Source organism: Lonchura striata, chromosome 6 (assembly GCF_046129695.1).
Source record: "Lonchura striata isolate bLonStr1 chromosome 6, bLonStr1.mat, whole genome shotgun sequence".
NCBI classification, from domain to species: Eukaryota; Metazoa; Chordata; class Aves; order Passeriformes; family Estrildidae; genus Lonchura; species Lonchura striata.
The window spans coordinates 39229383-39255978 of record NC_134608.1 but is presented as its reverse complement, the minus strand read 5'-3'; the positions used below and the strand labels follow the sequence as shown (position 1 = coordinate 39255978).

Here is a 26596-nt window from a genome sequence, read left to right as displayed (position 1 = left end):
CCTTTTTCATCTACAAACTGCAGCAGTACTCAAGTAACAAAATAAAAATATAATCAAGTAAAAACAAAAAATGTAATGCTACAAAATTAGTAAATTGAAGTAATTGCATGTATTTGCTGTTTATGTTATTTATGATTAGGAACAGGAAACCCTTGAAACACCCTATGCATTTTTGTGTGACCTTGATTAAACAGCGTGAGTCCTCCCTGTACATTTCCCTTCATGATGACTGGAAATTACAATAATTAAATTTCCTCCTGGGCTAGATGGTGAAGCTTAATTTAGTAAAGTCTTAAGTATACTGTGGCATACTTGAATGGAAAGAGCCACAAAATCCAAAATACACATTCATTTGAAATACATCCTAAAATTTTCTCCTTTTGCTGATGCCCACAAATCATGGATTTATAACAATTAATACACATCAGGAAAATTAAGACTTTTAAGTAATATCCCATCAAGTCCCATTTACTTTATGGCTGTTTTAAAGACAGTAAATTCCCTGTTGGTGAAGTGTGTTTTCAACACTTTATCTCCTATAGCATTTAACATACTTTCATATTTATCTATAGAATATAAATGAAGTAATGAAAAAATGAAATAATTACTTGTGGTGAATTCTCCTGAATAAGAAGTCAAATACTTCAGGAAAATTAACAGTCAAGACAGAGGCGATGTCAGTGCAATTCTGGTTGCACTGACATTTGTGCAACAATCCCTTTTTTGCCAACTTGAAATGCTACAAACATTGGGCTCACCTGGTATCTTCCAATCCCTAGTAACATTGAGCTGCGCCTCACTCTCCTCTTTCAGCCATAACAAAAATGACTCAACACTGTTTGGAATTTCAGGGAAAAGGATGGAATTGAACTGACACGAGAAGAAACATTTAAATACCGATTCAAGAAAGATGGAAAAAAACAGTATCTCATTATTAATGAGTCAACCAAGGAGGACAGTGGACACTACACTGTGAAGACCAATGGTGGGGTATCAGTTGCTGAACTGATTGTGCAAGGTAGGCACAATATCCCAGAACCAGAGAAGCTGAAAAATGAGAGCAGGCTGAAGGTAACCTTCTCCAGATAGTGCAGAGTGGTAGCTAATTCCCCTGACAGGGAAAAGGGAGATGCAATAAGGGACATAGGGTTTGATAATAAAGGCTTCAAGGAGAACTCAGACCTGTGGGCCGGATATAACAGATACTCTGATAACAACAGGTGCTTAGCTATCAGTCCTGTTAAAGCCCTGCAGGCTGTCTATTTCCCTTCATATTTCCTCCTACCACAGACAGCTTCCTCAGCCCTTGCCTATTCTACTCAGTAAATCCACATCATCTACTTACAGAGCTATTCTGATTTTTGATGCGTGTATCGATTATTCTCACAATATCAGAGAAAAAGCTGGAAGTTTATCAGAGCATTGCAGACCTGACAGTGAAGGCACGTGACCAGGCAGTCTTCAAGTGTGAAGTTTCTGATGAAAACGTGAAAGGAATCTGGCTGAAAAACGGAAAGGAGGTGATCCCAGACGAAAGGATAAAGATCTCCCATATTGGCAGGTCAGTCTTGTCTCAGAAAGCAGGTACAAGCTTGGGAATTGCAGTGCAATCCATAAGAATTGTTATCTCAGGGGTTAAGAATATAAAGGGAGACTTTTTCCTGGCTCCAGCTAACAGGTAAAAGGTTTAAAAGCTTTTCATATGCAACCAACATTTAGCGACAGACTAGTTTTTTATGTGTGCAGTCTGAGTTGGTCCATTTTATGTATATTACTTCAGTGGTATATCAGCAAAAATAAATCTTAGTTTTCATTAAGATTACATGGTGTTTTGGTATTCAAAACACATAGTTGATAACTTTAAAACTAACAGTAGTGTTAAGATAGTACATATGAGTAAACCCTACAGAAAAATAACCATTTATATTAACATATACAGTTGCGTAATTCAGTGCTCAAGTTTCCTAGCACTCTAGTTACTAATGGAAATGGAGACCAAGAAGCTTCGTCATTAAATACCAAGTGAAGTCTTTCCTGGTATTCTTTTCTGTATTCTGTTTTGAACTTAAAATAATACAGGGATGGAGAATTACTTTTTAATTTGCTGAGTCAGAGTTACTGTCTCACAATCAGATCAAATGAAACCAGTCAGCAGTGTTACAACTGCCCTTGTGATGGCAAAGGACTGGACTAGAGCAAGGGAACTGATTCCTCTCTTCAAACAATCCACCTTGACAAAAAATTCCATTCATAGACAATGTACTGATATGGATTGGCTTTAATATTGAGAGCAGAGCAATCTACAGCCCTGGTGGTTGTTGACATGTGTCATGGCAAGGGAAGAATAATAATTTCTGTTAGTATCCTATAGCCTGCACCTTGTCTCTTGACATAGCCCTGCTTCTTCTGGGGACGCAAGGTAAGGGAGTGCAATATATTTGTTCATATTTCCAGAATCCATAAGCTAATTATTGAGGATGTAACACCAGAGGACGAGGCTGATTATTCCTTCATTCCACAAGGATTTGCTTATAACCTTTCTGCCAAGCTTCAGTTCTTGGGTGAGTTATTTTAGAATGTGTAATGGGAATCCCACAGGGATAAAATGGTGACATTAATCATGGTTATACCAGGGAAGAGAATGCTGATCTCTTTACTGATACCTCAGTGTAGGCACATTGCTTTTCCCTGTTATTTTGCATTACCATTACCACATGGGTTTACAGAGCCTGTTTGTTAATTTATTGTATAAATCTGCTGATTAATGTGCCTTATGAAGTTTCAGTCAGCTTTTAAATTACTTTGTTTGTGCAGATACTATGTAAAATCTGTTTTCTGATCTATTTCTCCTTCCATGTCTCCTCTTTCCTTTCCCTCTCAGAGGTCAAGATAGATTTTGTACCAAGAGAAGGTAAGAACAGCAATCACTATTTATATGCAAGTAAAAAATGTTTTCAACAGCAAAGTGAGCAGTATATTTTTTTCATTTTTATTTTAATGCATGAATATTCTTTTTTTATTATTATGTTTCATTCAGATTACTCAAACTATATTTGAAACTTTTGTTCTCCATTTTTACTATAGAACCCCCTAAGATCCACCTTGACTGTCTGGGCCAATCCCCTGACACGATTGTCGTGGTGGCTGGGAACAAACTGAGATTGGATGTTCCTGTGTCAGGAGATCCAACACCCACTGTCATCTGGCAGAAAGTAAACAAGGTAATGTGCAACCTGACAGAGTGTCTGAAGCAAGTCACAACTGCAAATTTATTTTTCCTTCTCAAATATTACTTGGTTTACAGTTATTTACAAGTATTTCCATCTTCCTTTCAATTTTATGTTTTTAAACCTCAAGAAAAAAAATTAAATACCTGGACTGCAGCTGTCTGAGACATAGCTGGCTTTGTAATTCATCCTGAACTGTTCCTTTTTATGAACTGTTCTCTGTTTTTCTAGTTCAACAGGCTGACTATATATGAGTAGATATATGTAGATGCAGATAGAAGGATGCCATACACATTTATTCTCTTCCTACCTCAGAGAAAAAAAATAAACTATGAGTCATCACCTTCACCTGATAGAATGAACATTTTCTGAAGGTGGCAACTTCTTTTTTTAGTCTTTATCAAGGATTCTACCATTTGTGACGAAATGTCATCTTAGCAGACTAGTGGCATAAAACTGAATTTCATATAATAAAAATAGAGAAACTTTGCTATTTACCTTATCAAAGCAATTACAAAACATCAGAGAAAGTACTTAGAGGCTAGATTTAAAATGTTAAGTGAGCTTCTTTTCTGGGTATCTCAAAATATCTCCACCCCTCACCATCTGTGGGCTCTTGAGCTATAACTAGCACAAAACAGAAATATTTTGCATAACATTCTCCAGCATCATTACACATTCATATGTGTAGATACAGAAAAAATAATATTGCCAATTATGTTAATTCCCCCAATCTCCTACTTCTTCATTATTATGCCACATTCTTATTCAGGTTAGCATAAAATGTCATGGTTTGACACTGGCACAATGCCAGTGCCCCCATGAAAATGCAATCTCTCAATTGAATGCTGTGAAATTAAATCGAGAACAGAGCAAAGCAGGCCCAAGCTTAATAACAGAAAGAAAACTTCATTAAGCTACTACTATAAAAGGAATAAAAAGGGGGGAAAAAACACACACAAAGATCACAATGAAAACCTTGCACAACATTCCTCTTCCCACCACCCAACTCCAACAAACCACAGTGAGACACAATCTGGACCCCAATCAGGTTTCCACCCTCCAGACAATCAATACTCAGCCCTTGAAGGGCGACAGGAGTCTCTCCTGTGCCACAGACCCCCCAAGAAACACAGCTGGAACATCCTGTGTTTCCACGTCACACATGGCACCACCCGGAGAAAAGTTTGCCATGGTGACCCTTCTCCTTTCCATGCACAGTGCTCTCACCACCAATGCATGGATGGACAGACTGCTTTTAGGATTTTTCCTTTCAAGTATGCCCTGCCAAGAGGGGAGAAAACAACAGTTCAGTTTTTTCATTTTTTGGGACCACAGTCGCCCCACCACTTCCCCCTGGGACCGGGGGTCCAAGAACAGAGATCTTCTTTTCTCCTTCTTTGAGGATGGGGTCACCACCACAAACACCCTAACTTTCCTCTGTTCACTCCGCTTCTGTCTTTTCCCAGCTGAAGCAGGTCTCTTGGCTCACTGGCATCCTCCTAAAATACAGGCTCTCTTGGAGGAGAAAAATCAATTCAGTCAATGGCCAACAAGGAAAAGTCCAGCCAAAAAAAACACTCCTCACCTCCTCCCACCTAGAATTTCTCCTTCTAACATCCCAGGGTCCAAGCTGTCTCTCTTCCTCTCCTTCAAACCAAAGAGGAGAAAAATTTCACAAAGCTTTCATTTCTCAAGGAAGGGTTAAAAATCCTGACTCCCAGGATGGCTCGATGCCCAGGCTCCAACTCCCACAGGCAGCTGGGCACTTTGTGGTCCCCCCTTGCTCTTCTCCTTCCCCGCGGTGAACTGCTGACAAAACTGCTGCTGCTGTCTCTTGAGAGAGAGAGAGAGAGAGAGAGAGAGAGACTCTGGGGGGGGAGGGGAACGGAGACATCCCAGATTTCTCCACCCTTCCATCTGCAGGGGGTTCCAGTCCCTCCACCCTTGGGCCCACCTCAGTCAGGCCAGGGGCCTTCCCCTCCCCACCCAGCCACGGCCGGGCAGGGGAGAGGCTGCACTGCGGCTGAGCGGAACCAAAGAGAGCGAGTTCTCCTGGGAATTCTGCTTTCAACCCCTCTGTGTTCTCAGAGGCGTGTCCACCTTCAATTGGTCAACATCCAAATTGACCTCTTCCTTCCGAGAAAATTCTTTTCCGTGTCAAACCACAACAGCATATCTAATAGCACGCAGAAATTTCATCCTTCAATGCAGAATTACTATGGAAATAATTTTTTTAAAAGGCAAGAAATTGACTCTTCTATACTGAAATTTCTCTGATAAAATGATGATTGGGTATCAGATGACCTCTATACAGCGTTACTTCTGAGGTGTGAGGTCTCAACACATGAGGAAAAGCAACCAGTCATGATTGAAGGCTGTGTAGAATATACTTACTAATGAAATCTCAAAGAGTAGCACGGCCTCAAAAGATCTCGTTCAATGAGTATTACAGACCCAACTATTTCTGAGTGTTAAAATATTTACATCAGCTTACTATCCCATTGTTACAGAGAGAAGTAATCCTTATTTTTGTACTTACACATACAGAGTAACTAGTATCAGAGGACACAGGTTACAGCAATACTGCAGGAATGTTATTCTTCTTCCTTTGCTAAGCTGCAAACCTGAGTTTTCTGACTTATCCTTCCCTTAATTCATGACATTCTGATACTTTTTTCCATTTTTGCTTTTTACTTCCTTTTGGTGGATTTCCTTCCAGGTCTGCTTGCTGCCTGACTTTGCTTTTCTCACACCTTCACATTCAATCCCCCTAACAAACTCTTCTCTGTCTTGCAGAAACAGCTTTTACTGTTCTGCTCAGCCTTAGCTGACTTTCTGTGGTTTCTTTGTTTATCTAGAGAAATGACCTACTTCGAAACAGTGATGATTCCATGACTCCCTCAGAAAACAGCAGTGATTTAAACACTGATAATAAGGTAAGTTCCTTCTTATTTATGCAACCACACAAGTGTTAGTGTTTTCCAGGTAAAAGGAAATAACATTTAATTCAGTAGATACTAAAAATCAAACAGCACATCAGGCCCACTATTCTGCCTCACAGTGGTAACCACCTGCTGGGCACAAGAGATCTGGTGAGCAGTTTTAGAGTAAGAAGCTGATTGACAAAGTCTTTCTAATCACCATCATATGGTGACTGGGTTACAAGGAGTTAAAGCAGTTATTTGAAAACTCTTTTAGATTTATATGTGGGGATTTTTTCCCTCAGTAACCTGTAAGTTTCAATAATAACTAGGATAATAACAGGACACATGGAAAGATGACAACGGGTAAAGAGAGTGGATGGATTATAAAGAAGTGAAACTGGATTAGCTTTGCAGCAACTTTCATTTTTCACATAAATGACTTCTCTCTTGATAGAGTAAAAAATATTTTACATTTATTTTACAGCAATAAACTATTCTCAGGATTAGGGTCTTGCTGCACTGATCACTATTTGGATATGTATTATTTCTAGTGGTTCCTGTTCTAAATCTAAAGATATATAGGCACATAAGGAAGAAAGAAGTGTGTTACATATGTACAACTACATTGTGGTCCTTTTGTTTAGATTTTAGTGAAAAGTAGAAAGTTTCTCCATATTACAATATTGAGTGACAAAAATCACACTGATGCCATTAACAGTTACAATAATCGTGTTTTAATTTATACAGTAACCAGCTGTTAACCATGAGACTCTTCACAGTGATGCTAGCAGCTGTACCAAGTAGGAATTTCTGGAAGTACTCAGTAACTTCTTTGAAACGTAACTGGGTTTGTGTAACTAGTGGTCAATCCCAACAGCCTGCAGACTTTCAGAACCAATTTTCCCAATGTTACTTATGTGAACCAACTATGTATTCCCTCTTCTACATACAAAAAGAACTTGAAACATTTTGCAGCTTTTCAATAATTATTGTAATATTTAGTGATTTGTAGTTTTTCTCCAGCTTATACAAAGACTCATCAGGCTGTCCCTGGCACAATTTGCAATGATTTTATCTGTCACTTTCCCTGCCCACAGCTCCTGTTTGAATCTGAAGGCAGAGTCCGTGTGGAGATGCATGAAGACCATTGTGTCTTCATCATTGAAGGGGCAGAAAAAGAGGATGAGGGAGTTTACAGAGTTATACTTAAGAATCCAGTTGGAGAAGATAAGGCTGATATCACAGTCAAAGTTATTGGTAAGTGAAGGAAAGAAAGAGGCAGAGCATGAAAGAATCTTGAGTCTGGTGAAGTTCAACCTTCTCAAAAAGTCTAAAAGTCTCTCTGATACAAGTTCTGATTTTAAGTTTAGAAAAATGGAAAAGGATCATAAAGAGAGGAATATTATCAATCATAACTTTGGCAGAAGTATTTTTTCAGAGGTGAAAAGAAAAGAATTCCCAGTAGTAACCCTGTAGTAACCTGTTTCAGGTGATTCTATCATTTTATGGATGACAATCCATTTTGAAGTACATGCTTCATGTTTGTCAGAAATATGAAAACTTTTTAGTCATTTTGTCATGGGTTATGTTTTTAAGCAGAGATTACTTCATTCTATAAGTAGTAAATGGTTAATGGAATAAAGAAACGTACTGTATATGATAGAAGATGAACAGATTGACAGACTCTTCAATGAGTCACAAAAGACCAGGGAGAGATATGATTTTGAGTCAGTAAGTTTTATAAATTTTTCATAATATTTAATTTGCTGATACCCTGGCACACATAACAAAAGAACAAGTTATAAGCAAATCAGAAATTATAAAAGAAAATTACTTTCACCTACAGTATTAAAATTTAGACTTCCTTGGTAAATAGTAAGTTTTCTTTCTTCTTTTATAAATATTAAATCAGGATATTTACTATTAATATCTCCAAAGTGACATAAAATGTGAGACATGCAGTCGTATTTTATAAAATTTATTCTAGAGAAAATAGGAAACCCTGGAGCAAGTCTCATCTTACAGAACAGAATTACCTTACAATTTTGCAAAAATTTGATTATTATATTAAAAAAACTATTATTATCTGGGAAGAAAAAGGGAGATGAATAATCAGTGATATTTAAAGGAAATCAACCTAACAAAGAAGAATTGAAGAGCAGGATTCCCTTTAGATTAAGTTAATACATTATGGTTGTACCTATTGTTGCTATCTGATAAAGCTAGAATTATATCACAGAATTACATAATAAATTTGTCTGGAAAAGATTTCTGATCTCATCAAGTCTAACCCCACTATGTCAACTAGATCAGGCACTGACTGCCACATCCAGTCTTTGCATAAGCACCTCCAGGGGTGGTGACTCCCTAGGTGGCCCATTCCAAAATCTAATCACCCTTTCTGTGAAGAATTTCTTCCTAATGTCTAACCTAAACCTCTCCTGGTGAAGCTTGAGCCTGTGTCCTCTCATCCTGTCTCTGGCTGCCTGGGAGAAGAGGCCAAATCCCAGCTGGCTACACCCTCCTTTCAGGAAGATGTAGAGAGCAATAAGGTCACCCCTGAGCCTCCTTTTCTCCAGGCTAAACACCCCCAGCTCCCTCAGCTGCTCCTCATAGGACTTGTGCTCCAGACCCTTCACCAGCTCCATTGCCCTTCTCAGAATGTGCCCCAGCCCCTCAGTGTCCTTCTTGTAGTGAGGGACCCAAAACCATTCACAGCACTTCAGGTGTGGCCTCAGCAGTGCCAAGTACAAGGGGACAATCACTGTCCTGGTCCTGCTGGCCACACTGTTGCTGATGCAGGCCAGGATGCCACCAGCCTTCTTGGCCACCTGGGCACTGCTGGCTCATGTTCAGCTGCTGTTGACCAACACCTCCAGGTCCTTTTCCACTGGAATACTTTCCAGCCACTCTTCCTGCAGCCTACAGTGCTGGAAGAGGTTATTGCCAAAGTGAAGCACCCAGCACTTGATGTTGTTGAACCTTATGCCATTGGCCTTGGTCCATGTTCCAGCCTGTCCTGGCCCCTCTGCAGAGCCCTCCTGTCCTCCAGCAAATCGACACTCTGACCCAACTTGGTATCATCCATGAATGTGCTAATGATGGATTCAATACCCTCATCCAAATCATCACTAAAGATATTAAGCAGGACTAGGCCCAACACTGATTCCTGGAGGACACCACTACCTCAATACCACACAGAAAAAGAAAGTATTAAAAATATTTAATTTACTTGCCTAAAGAAATTGAAACAATAAAAACTCTTGTTCATTCTCACACTTTCTTCAGATGTTCCTGACCCTCCAGAAGCTCCCACAATCAGCAACATTGGAGAAGATTACTGTACTGTGCAGTGGCAACCCCCTAAATATGATGGTGGGCAACCGGTGCTTGGTAAGAGTCCAAACACACAAAGTCCCCTGCATTGGCATATATTTTTTGCTGCTCCTTTGAAATGGCACAGAAGAATTCTCTGTGTAGACACAAGGAAAGCTGACCCTCAGACAGGAGCTGCTCTGATGCACTGAACCCTCAAACCAGCCCAGGGTCTGGCCCTCCAATTTTGAGGAGAGAGTGCCACCTGCCTGTGCGGTTTGACTCAGAGAAGTATTTCAGCAAACAAGTTACCAAAGCACAAAAAATTGAGATGAAAAATTGCTAAAGCTAACTATCCTCATTCAAGACTGAAAGTTTAAGTCAGTTTACAGGCCTTTGTGCTTACTTAGGAATATCCAAACAGATCTGTGGCCGCCTCCGTCATCAACTCCAGACAGCTGCAATCTCAGGCACTCATGCAATGTATGTTTTATAGTGGAAAACTACTTCATAATTCTACTTCATATAAAACAAATGGACCATAAAATATTTTCAATCATTTTAGTGACCTTAAAACCTGTACTAAAAACTAGAGTGCAAAGTTATCACGTGATGAAGGAAATTAGCAGGCACAATCGAGATTATCACTGACACCATTTTAAGTTCTGCATAGAGCATAGTGAGTTTTAGATAGAAATCTCTGTGATCCTCAGAAATAAAAGAAAATAATGCAGAGTCTTGACCAATTTTAGGGGAAAAAATTCTTCTGGAGTCCATGTCTAGCAATTTGTTTAATAAAGATCTCTGGAGTTTGAGTTTCTTTGAAAAAACACATTGAAAGCTATATTGACTCCCATGGGGATGCCAGAGCTAGAAATATCTAAAATTCTTTTAATCCCCTGAATAGTACCTGGAAGCAAGTAGTTTGCATTTGCATTTGGATGTTTGGACTTCATTCTTTTCCACAAGATCTATCTCATTTAAATCAAAGAATTTACCTGCCCAGGAATAAACAAGGTACCGCTGGGCCACTGCTTTGTGGTTTCATCTATTCTGGCAGGAAGCAAGCAAGAAGTCAAAATATTATGTGCAAAGACATTTACCAGTAGTTGTGTCATTACCATAAGCAATCTCCACCTCATTGACTTTAAAAAGCCTGTGATATTGTTTTGTAGGGTTTTCAGGGCACATATTTTGAAAAGTTCTTTGCTTTGTTTTCACTGTCAAAGGAAAGATTTCATTTATGCCACAGTAAGGACCCTTTGCACTACCTGAGGAGGTTCCTTCAGATAGCACAAGGCTTCATTACTGCTACAGCTCAAATAAAACACCTGCAGCAGGGAGAGAGGAAAAGCCAAGATGCTGCACTACCCATTCAAACAGAGCTTTACAAGCAAGAAGGCAGGGGCTAAAAGGCATATTCATTCTCATCTGTCTTCATATTGTTACAGATGGCTTTGTAGGCAGTCAGATACAGTCTTTATTAGCTGTATCCAACAGATATAAAAAAGAAATTCACACCCCATCTTCACCTTTCCTGGGGTTTTGTGTACTTTTTGTATTACTAAAACAATATCTTTAATTCTCACACATTTGGTGCATTTGGGGAAATAATCTGCTTTACCAAATGTCACCAATACGACCGGTATTGTAATTTTACCTCCTTTCTGCCTGTTTTTTTTTTTTTAATTGCAAGCCTCTTCATTTTGACACTTATGTGCTTAACACTGGTTATCTATAACAGCAAAAAACCCCAGGAACTGAGTTGATGGAACTTCTCTCAGTCTCATAGACCCTGCTGAAGAGAGAAGAAAACAGGAACATACCAGAAGAACAATAGGTTCGTCGCTCACCGCACTTAACTCTGAAAGCTACTGAAAACAAGTATGCCAGGAGTACATCTTGATGCATTTCAAGTGATGATATAACCTGTCAGCTTAAAGATACTTCCACTGTTCTTTCCCCAGAACATTCTGTGGACTCCCATGCTCTTCTTGCATTTCAGCATTGACAGGAAAGGCTACATGGTGTCTGTGCCTACAGAATGCCAGCAAATCAAATGTGCCTGTCATTTTCCTTATCCCTGGAGACACCTTAAGTGTGAATCATACTTCCCAGGTATACCAAAGGGACTTTTGCAAATTTGATAGCCTTGACCTTGGTGAGCAGCAGGGACTGAATCACTCTCCTGCATGGCTCAGTTATAAGTCCTTGCTATGGACTTACACTATTGCAGCTGCCCTCTGTTACAGACATCTGTACAGACCTCTGCAGTCCATGGGTAGGAGCACACCTACACAACACACTCAGATACATGGCACATGTACATGACTATTTTCTGATAGTCACTCTGTAGTTAAAAGATGAATGGCTTTCATAGCAGAGTTTGTTTGAAAGAAGCCTATATGGATCACATCCAGTCACTCTATCTGCAACACAGAGAAGCAGCAGAAATTTAATATAGCTAAATGGAAAGAAACAGTTCAGTAGTCCTTTGTAGCAGGTCAACTGGAAAATATCTGACATCTATGTTTCCAATGTGATATACAACCATCCTCCATATTAAGTATCAGGAATCACAGATTCCATTTCCAGTTTTGGGAAATGAGAAGTTTATCTTTTATACTGATAATCCAGCCTCACTTAGTCATTCTGGAAAACAACATGGTAGTGTTGGAAAAGCTATGGATGTTCTGGCGAAGTGCTAAGACATGGATTCCAGGCATACAGATGACACCTTAAGCTGTACTGCAGATTTGGTCTGCAGTGCACCCGGCTCTCTTTGTTCTCTGTTATCATACAGGCTCTCTTTCCTTCCCAAGGAAATCAGAGCAAGAAAAATGGTGAGTGGCCATATCTCACTCACTGTAGGGCTGAAGCAAGCTGAGATCTGCATTATCTGGCAAGCATTCTGCATTCCCACCACTTCGCAAAGAACACAGAGATCTAGCATCAGTTTCTTGATAAAACATTAATTTAAAATAAAAGGAATTTTCAATCTGTTAATCCAATTAATTCTTTGTGGGGATTTAGGCTGTTAGTCAAGTTTAATGAAGTGAAGCAGAATAAAAGAAATAAATTAAATTTTTAACTCTATACCACATCTTAGACATTTCAATGAAATTTCTCCTTCGCTTAAAAGGATTTTCTTTTTTCCTGAGTGTGAGATAACAATTTCCAGTTCTTTTACATCATAACAGCTGTCCTTTCCAGGCTATATTTTAGAGAGAAAGAAGAAGAAGAGCTACCGATGGATGAGACTGAACTTTGACCTTTTAAAAGAGCTAACCTATGAAGCCAAGAGGATGATTGAGGGAGTGGTTTATGAGATGCGGATTTATGCTGTGAATTCTATTGGCATGTCCCGGCCAAGCCCTGCCTCGCAACCCTTCATGCCAATTGGTGAGTTTTGAAACTCCATGGTATTTTTAGGATAAAACAAATTTTTGATCTCTTTTCTTCAGCCACTCTTACAGCTAAAAAGAATGTGTCAGGAAAGAGGCTATCAACCACCTCTATATTCTATATTTAATCAATCTTTTCCTTTGTAATATTCCTCTATCTCTCATGCCTCTTCCTGAAGAGCACAGAGGTTCCAGTTTCATGAAATTGCTGATGAATTTTTAGTTGCTATAATTAGAAGTGTGAGAGTCAAGCTGAATCTCAAAAGGAGGAGAACTAATTGACAGAGATTTCCCTGTCCCTCACAGCTTCTCCCATTCCCCTATGGGTGCAAATATCACAGTATCCCGTCCAGTGCTCCCTTAATCCCAGCCCTCTCCACAGCTAAAAGGATAGATGATTAAGAAAATATTTGAGGAATGATTTTCTATAAATAATCCTTCCCAACACAGCAGCGCAGTGTCTCCTGCAGTCCCTGAGCAAGGAGCAAACTAAAGGAGTCCTCAGGAAGCCTGCCTGCTAAGACTTTTAGGGAGAAGACCCACAGAAATACAAATAGCTGGAGACTAAAATGACTAGAGTTTCTAAATCTACAAACAACAGCGAAGGGGGACAGCCTGCTGACGGAGATAATGTAAAAGCAGATGATGCAGTGAAGGAGTCAGAAGGGAAGGCTGAACTGCAAGAAGGGTCTCTTAATTCTGGATTTCAAACTCACAACAGCTGTTCTGCAACAAAAGAGATCAAACAAGAACCATCAAGTGGAGCTACTGAAAAAAAAGGTCCAAAGTTTTCATGGGATAGGCAGAGTTTACACTTGATTAAGGATAAAGTTCACACTTACTTCTTCAGAGAAGAGGTTTGGGGTTTTGATCGTGTACTGTGTGGTTGTGTATGATCCCAATTGCATTTGCCTCCTGTGTGCTGTACTTGCTCTCATGTGAATACAAAACTTTTGACAGTTACAGAAATGAAATTAGGTGATTTTTTGGGTTTGTTTTTTTTTTTTTTTTTTTTTTTTTTTACAATAACTTTGGGAACTAAGACTGATTTCAATTAGTTCCACAATATGAGAAACTGTATTTAACTTACCTTGTAAAATCTATTATGTATATTCAGTAGATGTTCAGTTTATAATACACATGTACACAGATTATGCCAAACAGAATTATTAACACAATTACTATTATGGTATGTATACTAAATTTTATGGTCCTACACCCTAAATGTTATTTTGATAAAGTTGTTATCTGTTTGCTTTTTGGTATCAATTATTTCACAGTAACATTAATGTGTATTTTGAATCCTCTAGTAAGGGCTTTTCTTGATTATTTTTAAATTAGTAGAAAATAGTCGTGCTGCAGAAGACTGAATTTAGCTAGTTGTCTTTCTGAACTGTGGGTTTATAAAAAGCCATGACACACCTGTTTAGAAGAGCTATGAAAAAGCTGTATCTAAATCAAAATTTTTCATCCCCAAAATATTTTTCTTAAGTATGTCTCTGTTAAAAATGCACAAATCAGAAGTAGTGTTTCTATAAACATGTAGTCATAAATTTGGGGGTTTTTTTCACTGTGTGAGTGAAGCGAAATTTAGGCACTGTCAGTTTGCTCCTCTGACCATGTGAATTTTGTCCAGTTACAATCAGGGTGTAAGTCAATTTGACTCTCTTCTACAAGTCTTTTTTCAGCAAGTTTTCTCTTAAGGGAGCATCTGTGAATACGAACTCCTATTTTAACCTCTTGTTCCTTAGCCTATAAGAGAAATCTTATGCTCTGCTTTTATTAAATGATGTAATAGGTGTTACACTTTACAACTGAGCTTCAGGTAGATTTATTTTATTAATATAGAGAGTGGTACATAAATCAGTGGTTAATCACTCTTTGTATAGCCTTTGAATTCTCATAGTTGTATTGCTATTTCTCAGAATCTACTTGTCTGTGTTTCCTTACAGCTCCTCCAAGTGAACCAACCCACTTCACAGTGGAGGATGTTTCTGACAGCACTGTTTCCTTGAAATGGAGGCCCCCTGAGAGGATTGGAGCTGGGGGATTAGATGGTTACATGGTGGAATACTGCAAAGATGGATGTAAGTAAGCATGAGTACTAGGCAGCAGCAACAGAGCATTTAAAAAATGCTACATTTGCAATAACTTCATCTCAATACACAATACCAAAAACCTAACTATTTCCAGCATGATCAAATTTTAACTCTAATCAATGTCTACCTTCCTTGCCAACCATCACCATACTCACTACAATGTGACTGTAAAACCATGGAAGTCACATCCATAATGTCATCTTCACAATCATCATAACCTTTAACAAACATAAGTAAAACAAAAATATCATTACTCTTCTATAGTCACTATTATACTTCTGTATCATCCATTAATTGCATATTCCTTAAAACAAATAAAATAACACAATTGTGACAACATCAGTCAAACTTTAAAGTAACCATTGCCTTACCTCATTTAAACTCTTACTGGTGATAAAGAGTGTAACAGCACCATATCTACATAATTCAATGTTCTGTTATGCTACAACATAATACTTATGTCATAAAAGTCCAAGAACAAATTTATAGTCACTTCAATATTGACATTTTCCCTGACACTAGGCTTGATTGCCAAATAATCTAAACTAGGGGGTTTACAGAGGTAATTTATGTAGAAACAATTTACAGTCTTTAATGAGACATCACTATAAAATTACCAAATTATCTATGTCATTGTCAGAGCAGAATGATTTTATCTGTCATATTTCTGTGCTTTATAAAAAAGAAGCACTAAGAATTCTGTTCTAATGTGTCAATTTAGAATTAAACAATAAATTCCAACAGTTATTTGCTCTATTATTGTTTTCAGCATATATGTCTCTCACTGATCTGTTTGGACAGACACAGAAGTTATATTTACTCCAAGAAAAATATTAAATTAAGGCTTCACTTTCTTGCTAAAGCTACTTCCAAAATTCTCCCCATTCTTATGTAGTAAAATAAATGTCAAGAACTCCCACAGCTCTAAGCTCTATAAAACAAAATGCCAAAGAAACTACCCAAAGATGATTCCCTTATCCTTAGCTATTTTGAGTAATGAAGTGTAGGGATTGCTTAACTCCACACGTAAACACACCTCCTTGATCTACAGTTCTTCTTCCAACTAATTTTATTCCATTTTAAGTATGGTGTTGTAACTTGAGTTCATTTTACCCTAATAGAAATTTACTTTCAATTGCAAACAAGGCATCAGTTTGGAAAAATAATGTGTTATTGCAATATGCAAATTCTGTAGCTACAGAATGGATTCCTGCTCTTCCTGGCCTAACTGAGCGCACATCTGCACTGATTAAAGATCTGGTCACAGGGGACAAACTTTATTTCCGTGTCAAGGCTGTAAACCTGGCTGGTGAGAGTGGAGCAGCAACAATAAAAGAGCCTGTTACTGTTCAAGAGATCCTGCGTGAGTATCTATACTGAATAAACCTTAGTCATTTATTTCTCCTGGCCAGAATTCTCCTTTATCTGAGAATAACACACAAACTGTTTTTGCACTTTGATTAGGTGCCCAGTGTCTTCTGACTCTGAGAACATCTCTACAGCACCCAGGTCTTATATTTGTAAAGCATAGCTCTTAAAATAAAATTCTACTTCTCACTTTCAAAATATGGATACTTCACCTCTTGCAATGGCACTGTCAGCATTTAAGAAACATCTATTTAATATTTACCTCTCTGCTTGAAAAGCTGCTATATTACTGCAAAATGACTGTCTTGGCTATGGCAAGAGATCTATTTACTTCATTGTCTCAGATTATTAATTACCACCCTGGGTATCACCCAACAGCAGTAGATTAAAATTCATTTGACTGGAGTCCAAAAGACATCAAGAGCTGCTAATAGTGGATTCCTCAACCTTGGCTCACATGAAGTGTCTGCCAGAGTCTCACTGGCAGTAAATTGAGCCAATGTAAATAAAACAAAGTTTAATGTATCTCAATACCAAATGGTCATGAAGATAGATATATAACTGTATGTTAAGAAATTCCTTCTGTAAATAATAGGGAAAAGACTAAGGATTAAAGGAGAGCCTAGAAAGCTTTCTAGTGAGGTAGAGGAAAGCAGAGACTAGATGAAAAAAACATGAAGTAAGGTCCTTATTTGTTAGTGAAAAGTAAGATACTACAAAGAGATTCCATTACATCCACCTCAAAGAAAGAACTGTAACTGAATGACTGTAGGAAGATAAAGGAATCCATCAGTTGCTGTGCTTTCTGAGTAGGTCCATAAATTTACAAAGTGCTGCAATTTACAAGGTGCTGCAGTATCAATATAGCAATAGATAATAATCTATAATCACCCTTTTACTCTAATACATCCCTTGTCCCATTCTTTCTACTGAATTGAAGAATTTCTCCAAAGAAACAAAGTCCATATAGAAGAATCACATCCAACAGAGCCACCCAAATTTGGCATTTCAGATGTGACACATTTTCACAATGCTGCTGTCACTGAAAACATGCTCAGATGCAAATATATAACTGAGACTTAATGTTAACTTTTTATCCAGTAGACAAATACATTTGAAACTACTGAAAGACTGACCTAGTCTCTAAAAGTATAAACAGTGTTTCCACAATTTTCTTATGTTTAAAATTATCTATTGCCTTATTTTTGCTATAAATAATGTTGCATATTATCAAAAGTTTTGTATTTAGTGTACTAATGCTTAACTGCAGAGCGTCCCAAATTCTGGCTGCCACGCCACCTCAGACAGACTCTGGTGAAGAAAGTGGGTGAGACAATCAATATTGTGATCCCTTTTCAGGTATGTATCAGCTTCTATTTTGTCATGGTTATTTATGATTACTTACCTAAAGCGGTTTTCCTAATGCAAGTTCCCATTGCTTGATTGCTTTAGCAGAATTACATAAGTATGGCTGATGATTCATTAAACCCTCTCAAAAATTTGAGAAGGGGAGGGAATCACTCTTTTTTTCAGTATTTTTTTTTTTTTTACAGTCAGAGTTTCTTCCTTAAGCCCACCTTTTGGGGAAGAAGGAAAAAGTGGTCTAAGTAAATGTAAGCCCATTCCTGCTTACTGGGCACAGGAGGCACATTAGAGAGAAAGTAGACAGGCTAGTAGACAGTGTAAGAATCCAACTAATTACTCTTCTGGAACTAAGGCATATGATGTCACTGGGAAACTTCTTTGGCAAAAGTGTGTAGTGTGTATGTTGATTTCTGAAAGGCTGACTGCAAAAATCAGAGTTTTCACATAAACAGAAGACCCCAGTTGGCCCTGGGATGCAGAACTTGAGTGTGTGTACAAAGACCTGCTTGGGCATTACTGTGCCTGAAGCATACCAGAGCATGCTGAAGATTATCAAGGGTGCATATATGTAACTACATTTCTCTAAGGCATGCACAAAATTACTAAAATATACACAAAAACTGACTTGACTAGTTACCTCATCTTGGCATTTTCTAGAGCTGTACAGACAACTATTTGACCGTTTCTAAAACCCCACATGCCTTTTTTCAGATGCAAGACTATAATATCAATAGAGTGCAAGAATTAGTGTGTGTAAGGAAGTAGTTTTCTAAGGGAGAAATAGCAAAAGAAATTGTAAATTACAGACTCTGGCTCTGACACAGATATCCTCAGTAATAACAGATCTATCACTTAATCAAGTCTTCAGTTAAAATTTCAAGACACTGAAATTTCTCTACAGTCCAGGACTGACATTTATAGAAATGTAATCCTGTTATTAGTGAAGAGCTTTGAAATCCTCATATAAAAGATGCTAGAGATATGTAAAACCTTTTTTCAATACACAATATGCACATATCACCTGCATTTTGTTTGAGCAGCACCAACAGGAAAAAAATTATTAGAGTAAAATTTATGTAAACTTAAAGGTACATGTCTTCTTGCACTACGGTTACTGAGTCACATGAAAAGTTGTGTTTTTCACAGAGATATATCTGATTAGTATGCAATTGCACACCCATGAATGCATAATTTTCTTGAATTACATGCTTGAATTATTTCAGCATAATCATAAGGCATTTTCTTTTCTTTCACATTTCTTATCTCCAAATTTTTAAAATTACTTTTTTACTGATGTCTAGCCACACACAAAATTCAAGACTTGTACATCTGCTATTTCTGAGTTATGTAATTATTTTTTTAAATCCGTAAAATAAACAGATATTTTTCCTGCTTTGACATCCAAGTTGAAGAAAAATTGCACAAATATGACAAGCTGTCCTATAAGCAGGGGAATAAAATTTAGCATTTTAGAGATTTGTGTCTTGTGTCCCCTTGTGCTGGTTTTGACTGGGTAGTTAATTTTCTTCATGGAAGTTACTATGGGGGGTCATGTTCTGAGTTAGTGCTGGAAAGAGTATTGATAATTTTGGGATGTTTTAGCTGTTGCTGAGAGCAGTGCATACACAGAGTCAAGACCTTCTCTGCTCCCCACAAGACTCTGCCATGACACCCCCATGTCACCACTGTCCCAGCACATGCAGCATCTCCTCTGCTGGGAGCAGCCCCTCTGCAATATTCCCAGAGATTTGCCAGTTCTGTGCCCTCTTCCCCAGCTGACACATCCTCACTTCCCTGGCCAGGGCAAGTGCATGTGGCAACTAATCCAGAGCTTCACTTAATCCTGCCTCATCATTCTGCTGTTGCCAAACCAAAGACTTAAAATACTGAGCTTTCCCTGACTTTTCTTAGTAGGAACACTAACTGAGGTTTTGGTATTTCACCCTGCCATCAATTTTCCACAGAACTGTACTAAGCTAATCATAGAGATTTCAAGTGCTCTGTCAAATTTGCCCAAATTGAACCAACTGATTGAAAAGTGATTTGAGTAGCTGATAAATCATGTGCAGGTATAAGTTCTTGTTTCCTAAAGGGTAAAGCTAACAAAAAATGTTAAAATCTATCCAGCAACACTAGATTTTACTCTGAGAACAAAACCAGAAGACTTTAATTCAAGAAGGTTTTTTTTTTAGTTAATTAAATTTGTCATAGTGTTGAATTGCAGCTCTCACAGTATTAAGAATTGTAGCTATAGCTATTTAGAATCTGTAATACTGATGACCTTTCAAATAAAGCAAATAAAAAAGAACTTTTCCCTTCACATTTTGAAAAATTTTAAGTCACTGGTCATTTCTATTGCAGAAGACTCTAAGTAAATACAGACTCTAGTATCTAGTGGAAGTCAGTGCCTTCTGCTATTTACAGTCTCTGTGCAGCCTTTCCAGTGACCTCTGTGGTCACTACAGTATAATTCTGTGAAATACACTGTCAAGGTATCCTGGGTTTAATGCTATTGTCAGATCTATTTGAACCTTTAGATCAAAATGTCCAGAAAAGAAAGTAAAACATTGTTACCAACCTTTCTTCTGTTGAGTGCATTAAGCAGGTGGAACATTCTGGTGAAAGGAAGAGAATCAACACATTTTTGCTTCAAAATTAACTACATGGCATGTGATTGGAGGGGTATTATGTGCTACTAGTGGATAAAATTCACAGTAGTACTGAGCAGTCTATTTTGTCCATCATATATGTGTGAATATAGATATCTAAGAGCATTTAAATTAATTTTTCCCTGGCTGTGAACTCCCTAAGTTTCTCTGGTGCTATTTAGCTACTCTGTCACTCACTGTTCTCTCTCAGATTATCTATTACACATTGCAGAAATCCAATCCTCTGACATATGTATTAGGAACATGCTTTCTATCTGATTATGCTTTTCACAGTCTATAAATATAAGAGTATATGAAAACCAACACTTTGAACACTTGCAATCTTTCACTGGCTCTCAGAGCACCTCAAAAAAGGAGGAGCTGTGAGTGAAATATCTGATCAACCACACTAGAACACCAGCAGCAACAATCTAATCAGTCTGAAAACCTGCCAAGTATTTGTGTTGACAAAGTAGAAATTTAAATAAATGCCCATAGAACTATACTATTTAGGCAGATTAATTTTATTTTGAAAGCATTCCCTAGCCAAATTTTTCAAGGAGGATCTTCATATCACTTTAATATACAGGCATATGTGGGAAGTAAAATAGAGTTAGTTCTTGGCCTGTTCACAAATAATAAGACACAGATATGGAAAACAAAACACAAAAGAACCCACACCCTTTCACTTATTCCAGAATCTCTACTATACATTCCAGCTGAAGAGAGGAAGTCATTTCTTGCTCTAACAGGTTTTTGTGAGGGTTCTCTGAAACGAGACCAGGGTACAGGTACACTAGAACAGGACTAAACTCTCTTGTATCTATTATTTCAGCACTGCAGGCCTGAGTTTCTCTTAACTATGCCCCTTGGCAGAAAGCTGTAGGAAATTAATTTACCAGAGAGGGAGAGAATGGAAGATCCAGAACCATTGCTCATTCAAGGGGTATATATCAGCCTTGATGTAAAATAAACTGCAATACATCTGATGAGTTAGAGAAAAGAGCATCAATGAACAAATAGCAATTTCTAGGTGTTTGAGACATCCTTTAAGTATAATTTTGGACAGATCTTGGCCTCACTCTTATAAAAGGTGAAGTTTTTTTCCTAATACCACTGGAAAAAAAAATGATGGTACACAGACCTTCTGAGCAAATACCAGACAAACCTGAAATAAAGGTGTAGCAATGCACAAAGATTTATTATTATTCTGCCTACCTTTAGGCACCAAAAGAGTCTGAGTATCTTGATCTCCCTCTGTAGGCTAAGGGAAGATATACAGTCTTTCAAAGTGAGAGAGAGGCTTTCAGTGGATTGAGGAACCTTCCAGAGCTGCTTTCTCTGCTGTTTACTGGAGGCAGTGTTCCCATTTCAGCACCCTAGCCTCCAGTTCAGGGCATCCTGAGCACAGCTGGCTGCTGCCCTGCAAGGTCCCACTTTCCCTCTCCAGCCATCTGAACTACTCCAGCCCTGTGCTGCACTATTTCACCTTGGCAATCTGTCAGAAACTAAAAAAAAAATGCACTGAGTTATTTTCTGTTGGATTAAATATTAATACACTTAATAAATATGTTAGGGCCATTTTCTTCCTTGTTTGGAGTTGTACTGTAGAAGTAGCACTCCATTAACTTTTGAAGAATTAAATAGTACTTACCATTTTTCCTGGAAATGGCTGGATAAGAGTGGTGCACACCAATGATATCTCACTGATTCCACAATGCAATCTTCCATGGGTGTAGCAACCCTGACTGCTTAGGTTGACAGTCACCAAAATAATTTTGCAGTGCAGAAAGAATTATACAGTAAATTTCACGTCCCAACACTTCAAGGTGACAATAATTTTTCAAAATATCTTCAAAATGTGGACAGAGCATCAAATGTTTTAAAAAAGGGAGAAGAAGGGAAGCAGAGCTAATAAAGTCCTCAGGTGTGTAAGGGTTCTGCTAACAGCAATCAGAACAAGTCAGATCACCTGTTGGCTTCATGATGTGCCTGGGAAAGAGTACCAGACCAGCACAAGTATAGGATTTCTGGATTTCTTCTCAGTGTCATTTCAGACTCTTACTAAATGGCATCCTCAGAGCATGGTGCCATTAAACCACACAGATGGTAGCAAATATTTGTCTGGAAGAAAACAGAAATTATTTATGGAGTTTACTATCTCAACTCTTTATTTTATATCAAGCTTTCTAGATTTATCGCTAAGAGAAAAATGGAAATACTAAAGCCTTAACATTTTTTTTCTCTGTTTAGGGTAAACCAAGACCCAAAATCACTTGGCTGAAAGATGGTCAAACTTTAGACTCCAAAGATGTGGGAATTCGGAACAGCAACACGGACACCATCCTTTTCATCAGAAAAGCAGAGCTTCATCACTCAGGAGCATATGAAGTCACTCTTCAGATAGAAAACATGTCTGATAAAGTTGCAATAACAATACAAATCATAGGTAAGACCCTGACAACATCAGAATTAAGCAGATCATGCAAAACAAAATAATGGCCAGACTGAGACAACACAAAAAGGTCCAACTACCTCAGAATCCCTTCCCTTTCAATGGTTGCTTGCAGATGGTAGGATAAAGAGAAGGGCTAGCGTTCCTACTACATTTTCCCACCTTGAAATTATCTGTGTCCTAGAGACCTTCAGAAGGTGAGGGATATTTTATGTGTTCCATAGCCCTTTAGTGTTCTTTTGCTTGCCTAATTTTATCCAGTCTGTATTTAAACTAGGTCTAGTTTGAGAATCCAAGCATCCTTTTATAAGGAATTTCATTTTAAGTACATATACCTATTTGTTTTGATTTGAGTCTGTCTCCTAACAATTTCCTTTGATGTCCATACAGTTTTGTATCAGAAAAAAAACATGAATAATCATTCAGCTTTTCCATGTTACTCATTATTTTATAGCCTTCAGTCCCACTTGCCTCAGTTAACTTTCTCAAGTTTTACTCTCTTAATTTTGATTATTTTCAAACAGATGCCATTCCATATCCTTGATTATCCTTATCAATCTCCTTTCTATCACTCTGAGAGAGATAGAATTTCAGAGTTCTGGTGTTCTTAGGCACAGCCATATGGTACTCAAGGAAGGAAATATTAATCTTGGAATGGATGTAGTCCTACATGGTTTTTTTCATTAGAGAAGGATAGGAAGATAAAACCATTGCTGTAATATACCTCTACCATTCCAAAAATTAGAAGACATATTTCTGTGAATTTGAAAAATTCACATTTAATGCTTTACTTTTAAGAGTGTCCAGTTAGTCTGGGGCTTATTCTCTATTATACAATTTCCAGTCTCTTTTCTAATGTCATTTTAAAGGAATGCATTGCCAAAGTTTCCATAATTTCTGTTGGGATTATGTGAGAGATATTCCATGATCTTGCCTATTCAGATTTCATTAATGTTTAGCCAGGGTTTTATTATTTATCCTCATTACCGCTCTTTTTAACATTCTTGATAACTGTTTTTATTTTCCTTTCCCTACACTTTCACACCATTATCCCATATTTCTTCCAGTGTATCAATACATTTTTAGAATATGTGTTTCGGCTCAACTCCTAATGTTTTGGAATTAAAAATGCTGACTTTGCTCTGCTTAAAGTTTTATTAATTATGTTGGCAGAATGGGTATGCAATGGTGCCAACAGCAAACAAGAACAGCATAAAAAATTGGAGCAAATATGTCTTAATACCAGCAGCTGCTTCTGCTCAAGAGGGTCACTGCAGTTCTGCAAGAGCAAAATAAGTAAATGGTAGCTAAAACAAAATAATCCCAAGAGTGCCAGAGAAGATGTGGATGCCCCATGCCTGGGGGGTGTCCAGGGCCAGGCTGGATGGGGCTCTGAGCAATCTGGTCTGCTGGAAGGTGTCCCTGCCACAGCATGGGGTTGGAACTGAAAGATCTTTGAGGTCCCTTCCAAGCCAAGCCATTCTCTGACCCTATGACTCAAGTAAAGGGGAGTAGTGCACCCTACACTCTAAATTATCTTTCTAAAACTGGTAAGTGACTCTTGATTCTGTCATTGCTCTTAGGCCATAGCATCAAGTATCTTCTGCCTATTGTTTGGTACTGTAGAAAGTCACAAAAACACATCCATCTACCATTGCCAGAGAGTTATACCATACAGAAAATGAATGAAGAAAAGAACTAATCCTATCACACAGATAAGAGTTGGAGGACAGACATTAATTTTGTACTTCTTGAGCAGTTTGGTCAAATGAATGGGAATACATATATTTCATTTAATTCATGACCAAGAAGAGAAAGTACTTGTAACATATGCAGATACTTCTGCAATCAGGGCATCTACTCTGATTCTTGATTCTGTCATCAGAACTACCTCTTCTCAATTCTGTTAACTGCACTTTTTATTCCCCAGATTTTTTACTCTCTTGGCATGACAGAAATATGAGCCTGGCTTTCAGAGACACCACAAGTCAGTCAGTGATATTTTGAGGTGTCTTTCCATCAACTAACTTTTTAAATAGACTTTTCCCTTTGCAAAAGTCTCCTTGATAAAGAATTAATGCTCGTGGCTCCAGCACCTACCTTTTCTGGGGGGAAGGCAAGAGTGCAGGTCGCCAAAAGCTCTGCTGTGGTGATGAGTCAGGTCAGCTCCAAACAAGAGGAAACAATTCTGTTACTGCCATCACCTTCCCTTGTTGCCAAAACAGTTTTTGCCATTTACTCCACAGATCAAAAAAATAGGCACTTTTTCTATGGGAATACAGTATTTATTAACGACTTTTAGAAAGTTCTAAAATAATGAAAATATCTCCAATCTCTGGAGAATGTGGTTCCCTCAACTTCTTTCACCCTCTGTATGAATCAATAAATTATGTCTTTCATCATTACTTCTATTGACTGAAGCAAACCTCAGTTCTATATTTTTTAACGGGAATTAATTATTTTTCTCATTGTGTATTATTTGAAAACATAAATTATAATTTATCTTTGAAAGATAAATCACACTTTAGCTCTTCTTCCCATTGTATAAATTTCATTAGTTTGCAAAACTCCTCAGCTGAGCTTGTGCTGAGGGTAAGACAGGATACTTCCTCAGAATATAAATCCCCACTCTGACACAGTGCCCTTCAGAGGAAAATAACTTGGATAAGAAGCATCAGTAAGTTTAACTTTTCCCATCTTCTATCTACAAACTAAAGATGTACTGGTTATTACTGAGAAAGAAATATTCTACCATTCTACAAAGAAATTTTGGATAGATCTTCTTGCAGATTGCATTATCTCACTGAACCACAATGATCAAGAACATAAAAACCCATGTAGCAAATGTATCCACCTCTGACTTTTTAAAGGTTGTTCTTCACAAATATACAGACAGGTGTATAGAATGAAAAATTCTTCTCTTAAATCAGAATAGATTAATTGATTTCTGTATAATGAAGATACATATCTAACAAAACAAATAGGGTTTTTTTCTTCTAAGTTGTGATTCAAGTTGACAACAAATGCATTTCCACATCCCCATAAGCAGTATTGTTCCTTTGACAACATATTGCCATTCCCTACTTCAGAAACAGAGAAGGAAATGTAAGAAGGCTTTATCTGGTTGGTGGCTGCTGAGAAACACAGAAGATGGCAGGTTTTTCTCTGAAATGTTAGTGTAAGATAGGCAGAAAGAGGATGGTAAGTGGAATGAGAACCATGCATTCCATATCCCTTATCAGACATCATGCAGTGTTCTAGTAGGACTTTGAAGGAGGACAGTAGGGGTCAAACCTAATTATAAAGCACTCTTCAATTCCAAAGTTTGTCAGTGAAAAAAAAAAATAGCACATTATGCTTTGATGTAGAAAGTCACAGTTCCCCTAATAACAAAGACTGATTTATTACTGGTTTGCATATCCTTTTTTAAGGAATTAAATTACAAGTCACCTATAATTACATTCCTCTGTGCTTTGCTCATCTCAAACCTACCATTTTCTTAATTTTTCCAGTTTAGCTACAGAATGGGGAGACAGTTTCTCATCAGCTGTCTAGAATGATCTTGAACTATTTTTCACTCAATAACAAAATGAACTATCCAGCTGTCCCCAGCAGGCCCCATAATTGGGTGCAACAATCTAACATCAAAAAGGTGAACTGGTGTCCTCAAATTTAAAAAGACAGAAATATTATTTAATAAATCTAATCTAAATCTACAGCATTTGACTAAACAACATGGTATAAATATGAATTATCCTCAAAAAGAAAAAAAGAAAATTATTATAATT

General features: G+C 37.8%; 1 protein-coding gene across 1 annotated transcript in view; it reads left to right on the top strand.

Moving 5' to 3' along the window:
* Positions 1-26596, top strand: part of MYBPC3 (myosin binding protein C3) — a 60214-nt gene that overhangs the window by 28724 nt on the left and 4894 nt on the right. Inside the window, exons 17-29 of the mRNA XM_077784415.1 lie at positions 852-1018; positions 1396-1561; positions 2455-2561; positions 2882-2911; positions 3085-3221; positions 6089-6166; positions 7252-7411; positions 9443-9547; positions 12683-12871; positions 14826-14960; positions 16168-16335; positions 17611-17699; positions 22607-22802. Coding sequence (XP_077640541.1) covers positions 852-1018; positions 1396-1561; positions 2455-2561; positions 2882-2911; positions 3085-3221; positions 6089-6166; positions 7252-7411; positions 9443-9547; positions 12683-12871; positions 14826-14960; positions 16168-16335; positions 17611-17699; positions 22607-22802 — 1727 coding nt within the window. The remainder of the gene's footprint in view (positions 1-851; positions 1019-1395; positions 1562-2454; positions 2562-2881; positions 2912-3084; positions 3222-6088; positions 6167-7251; positions 7412-9442; positions 9548-12682; positions 12872-14825; positions 14961-16167; positions 16336-17610; positions 17700-22606; positions 22803-26596) is intronic.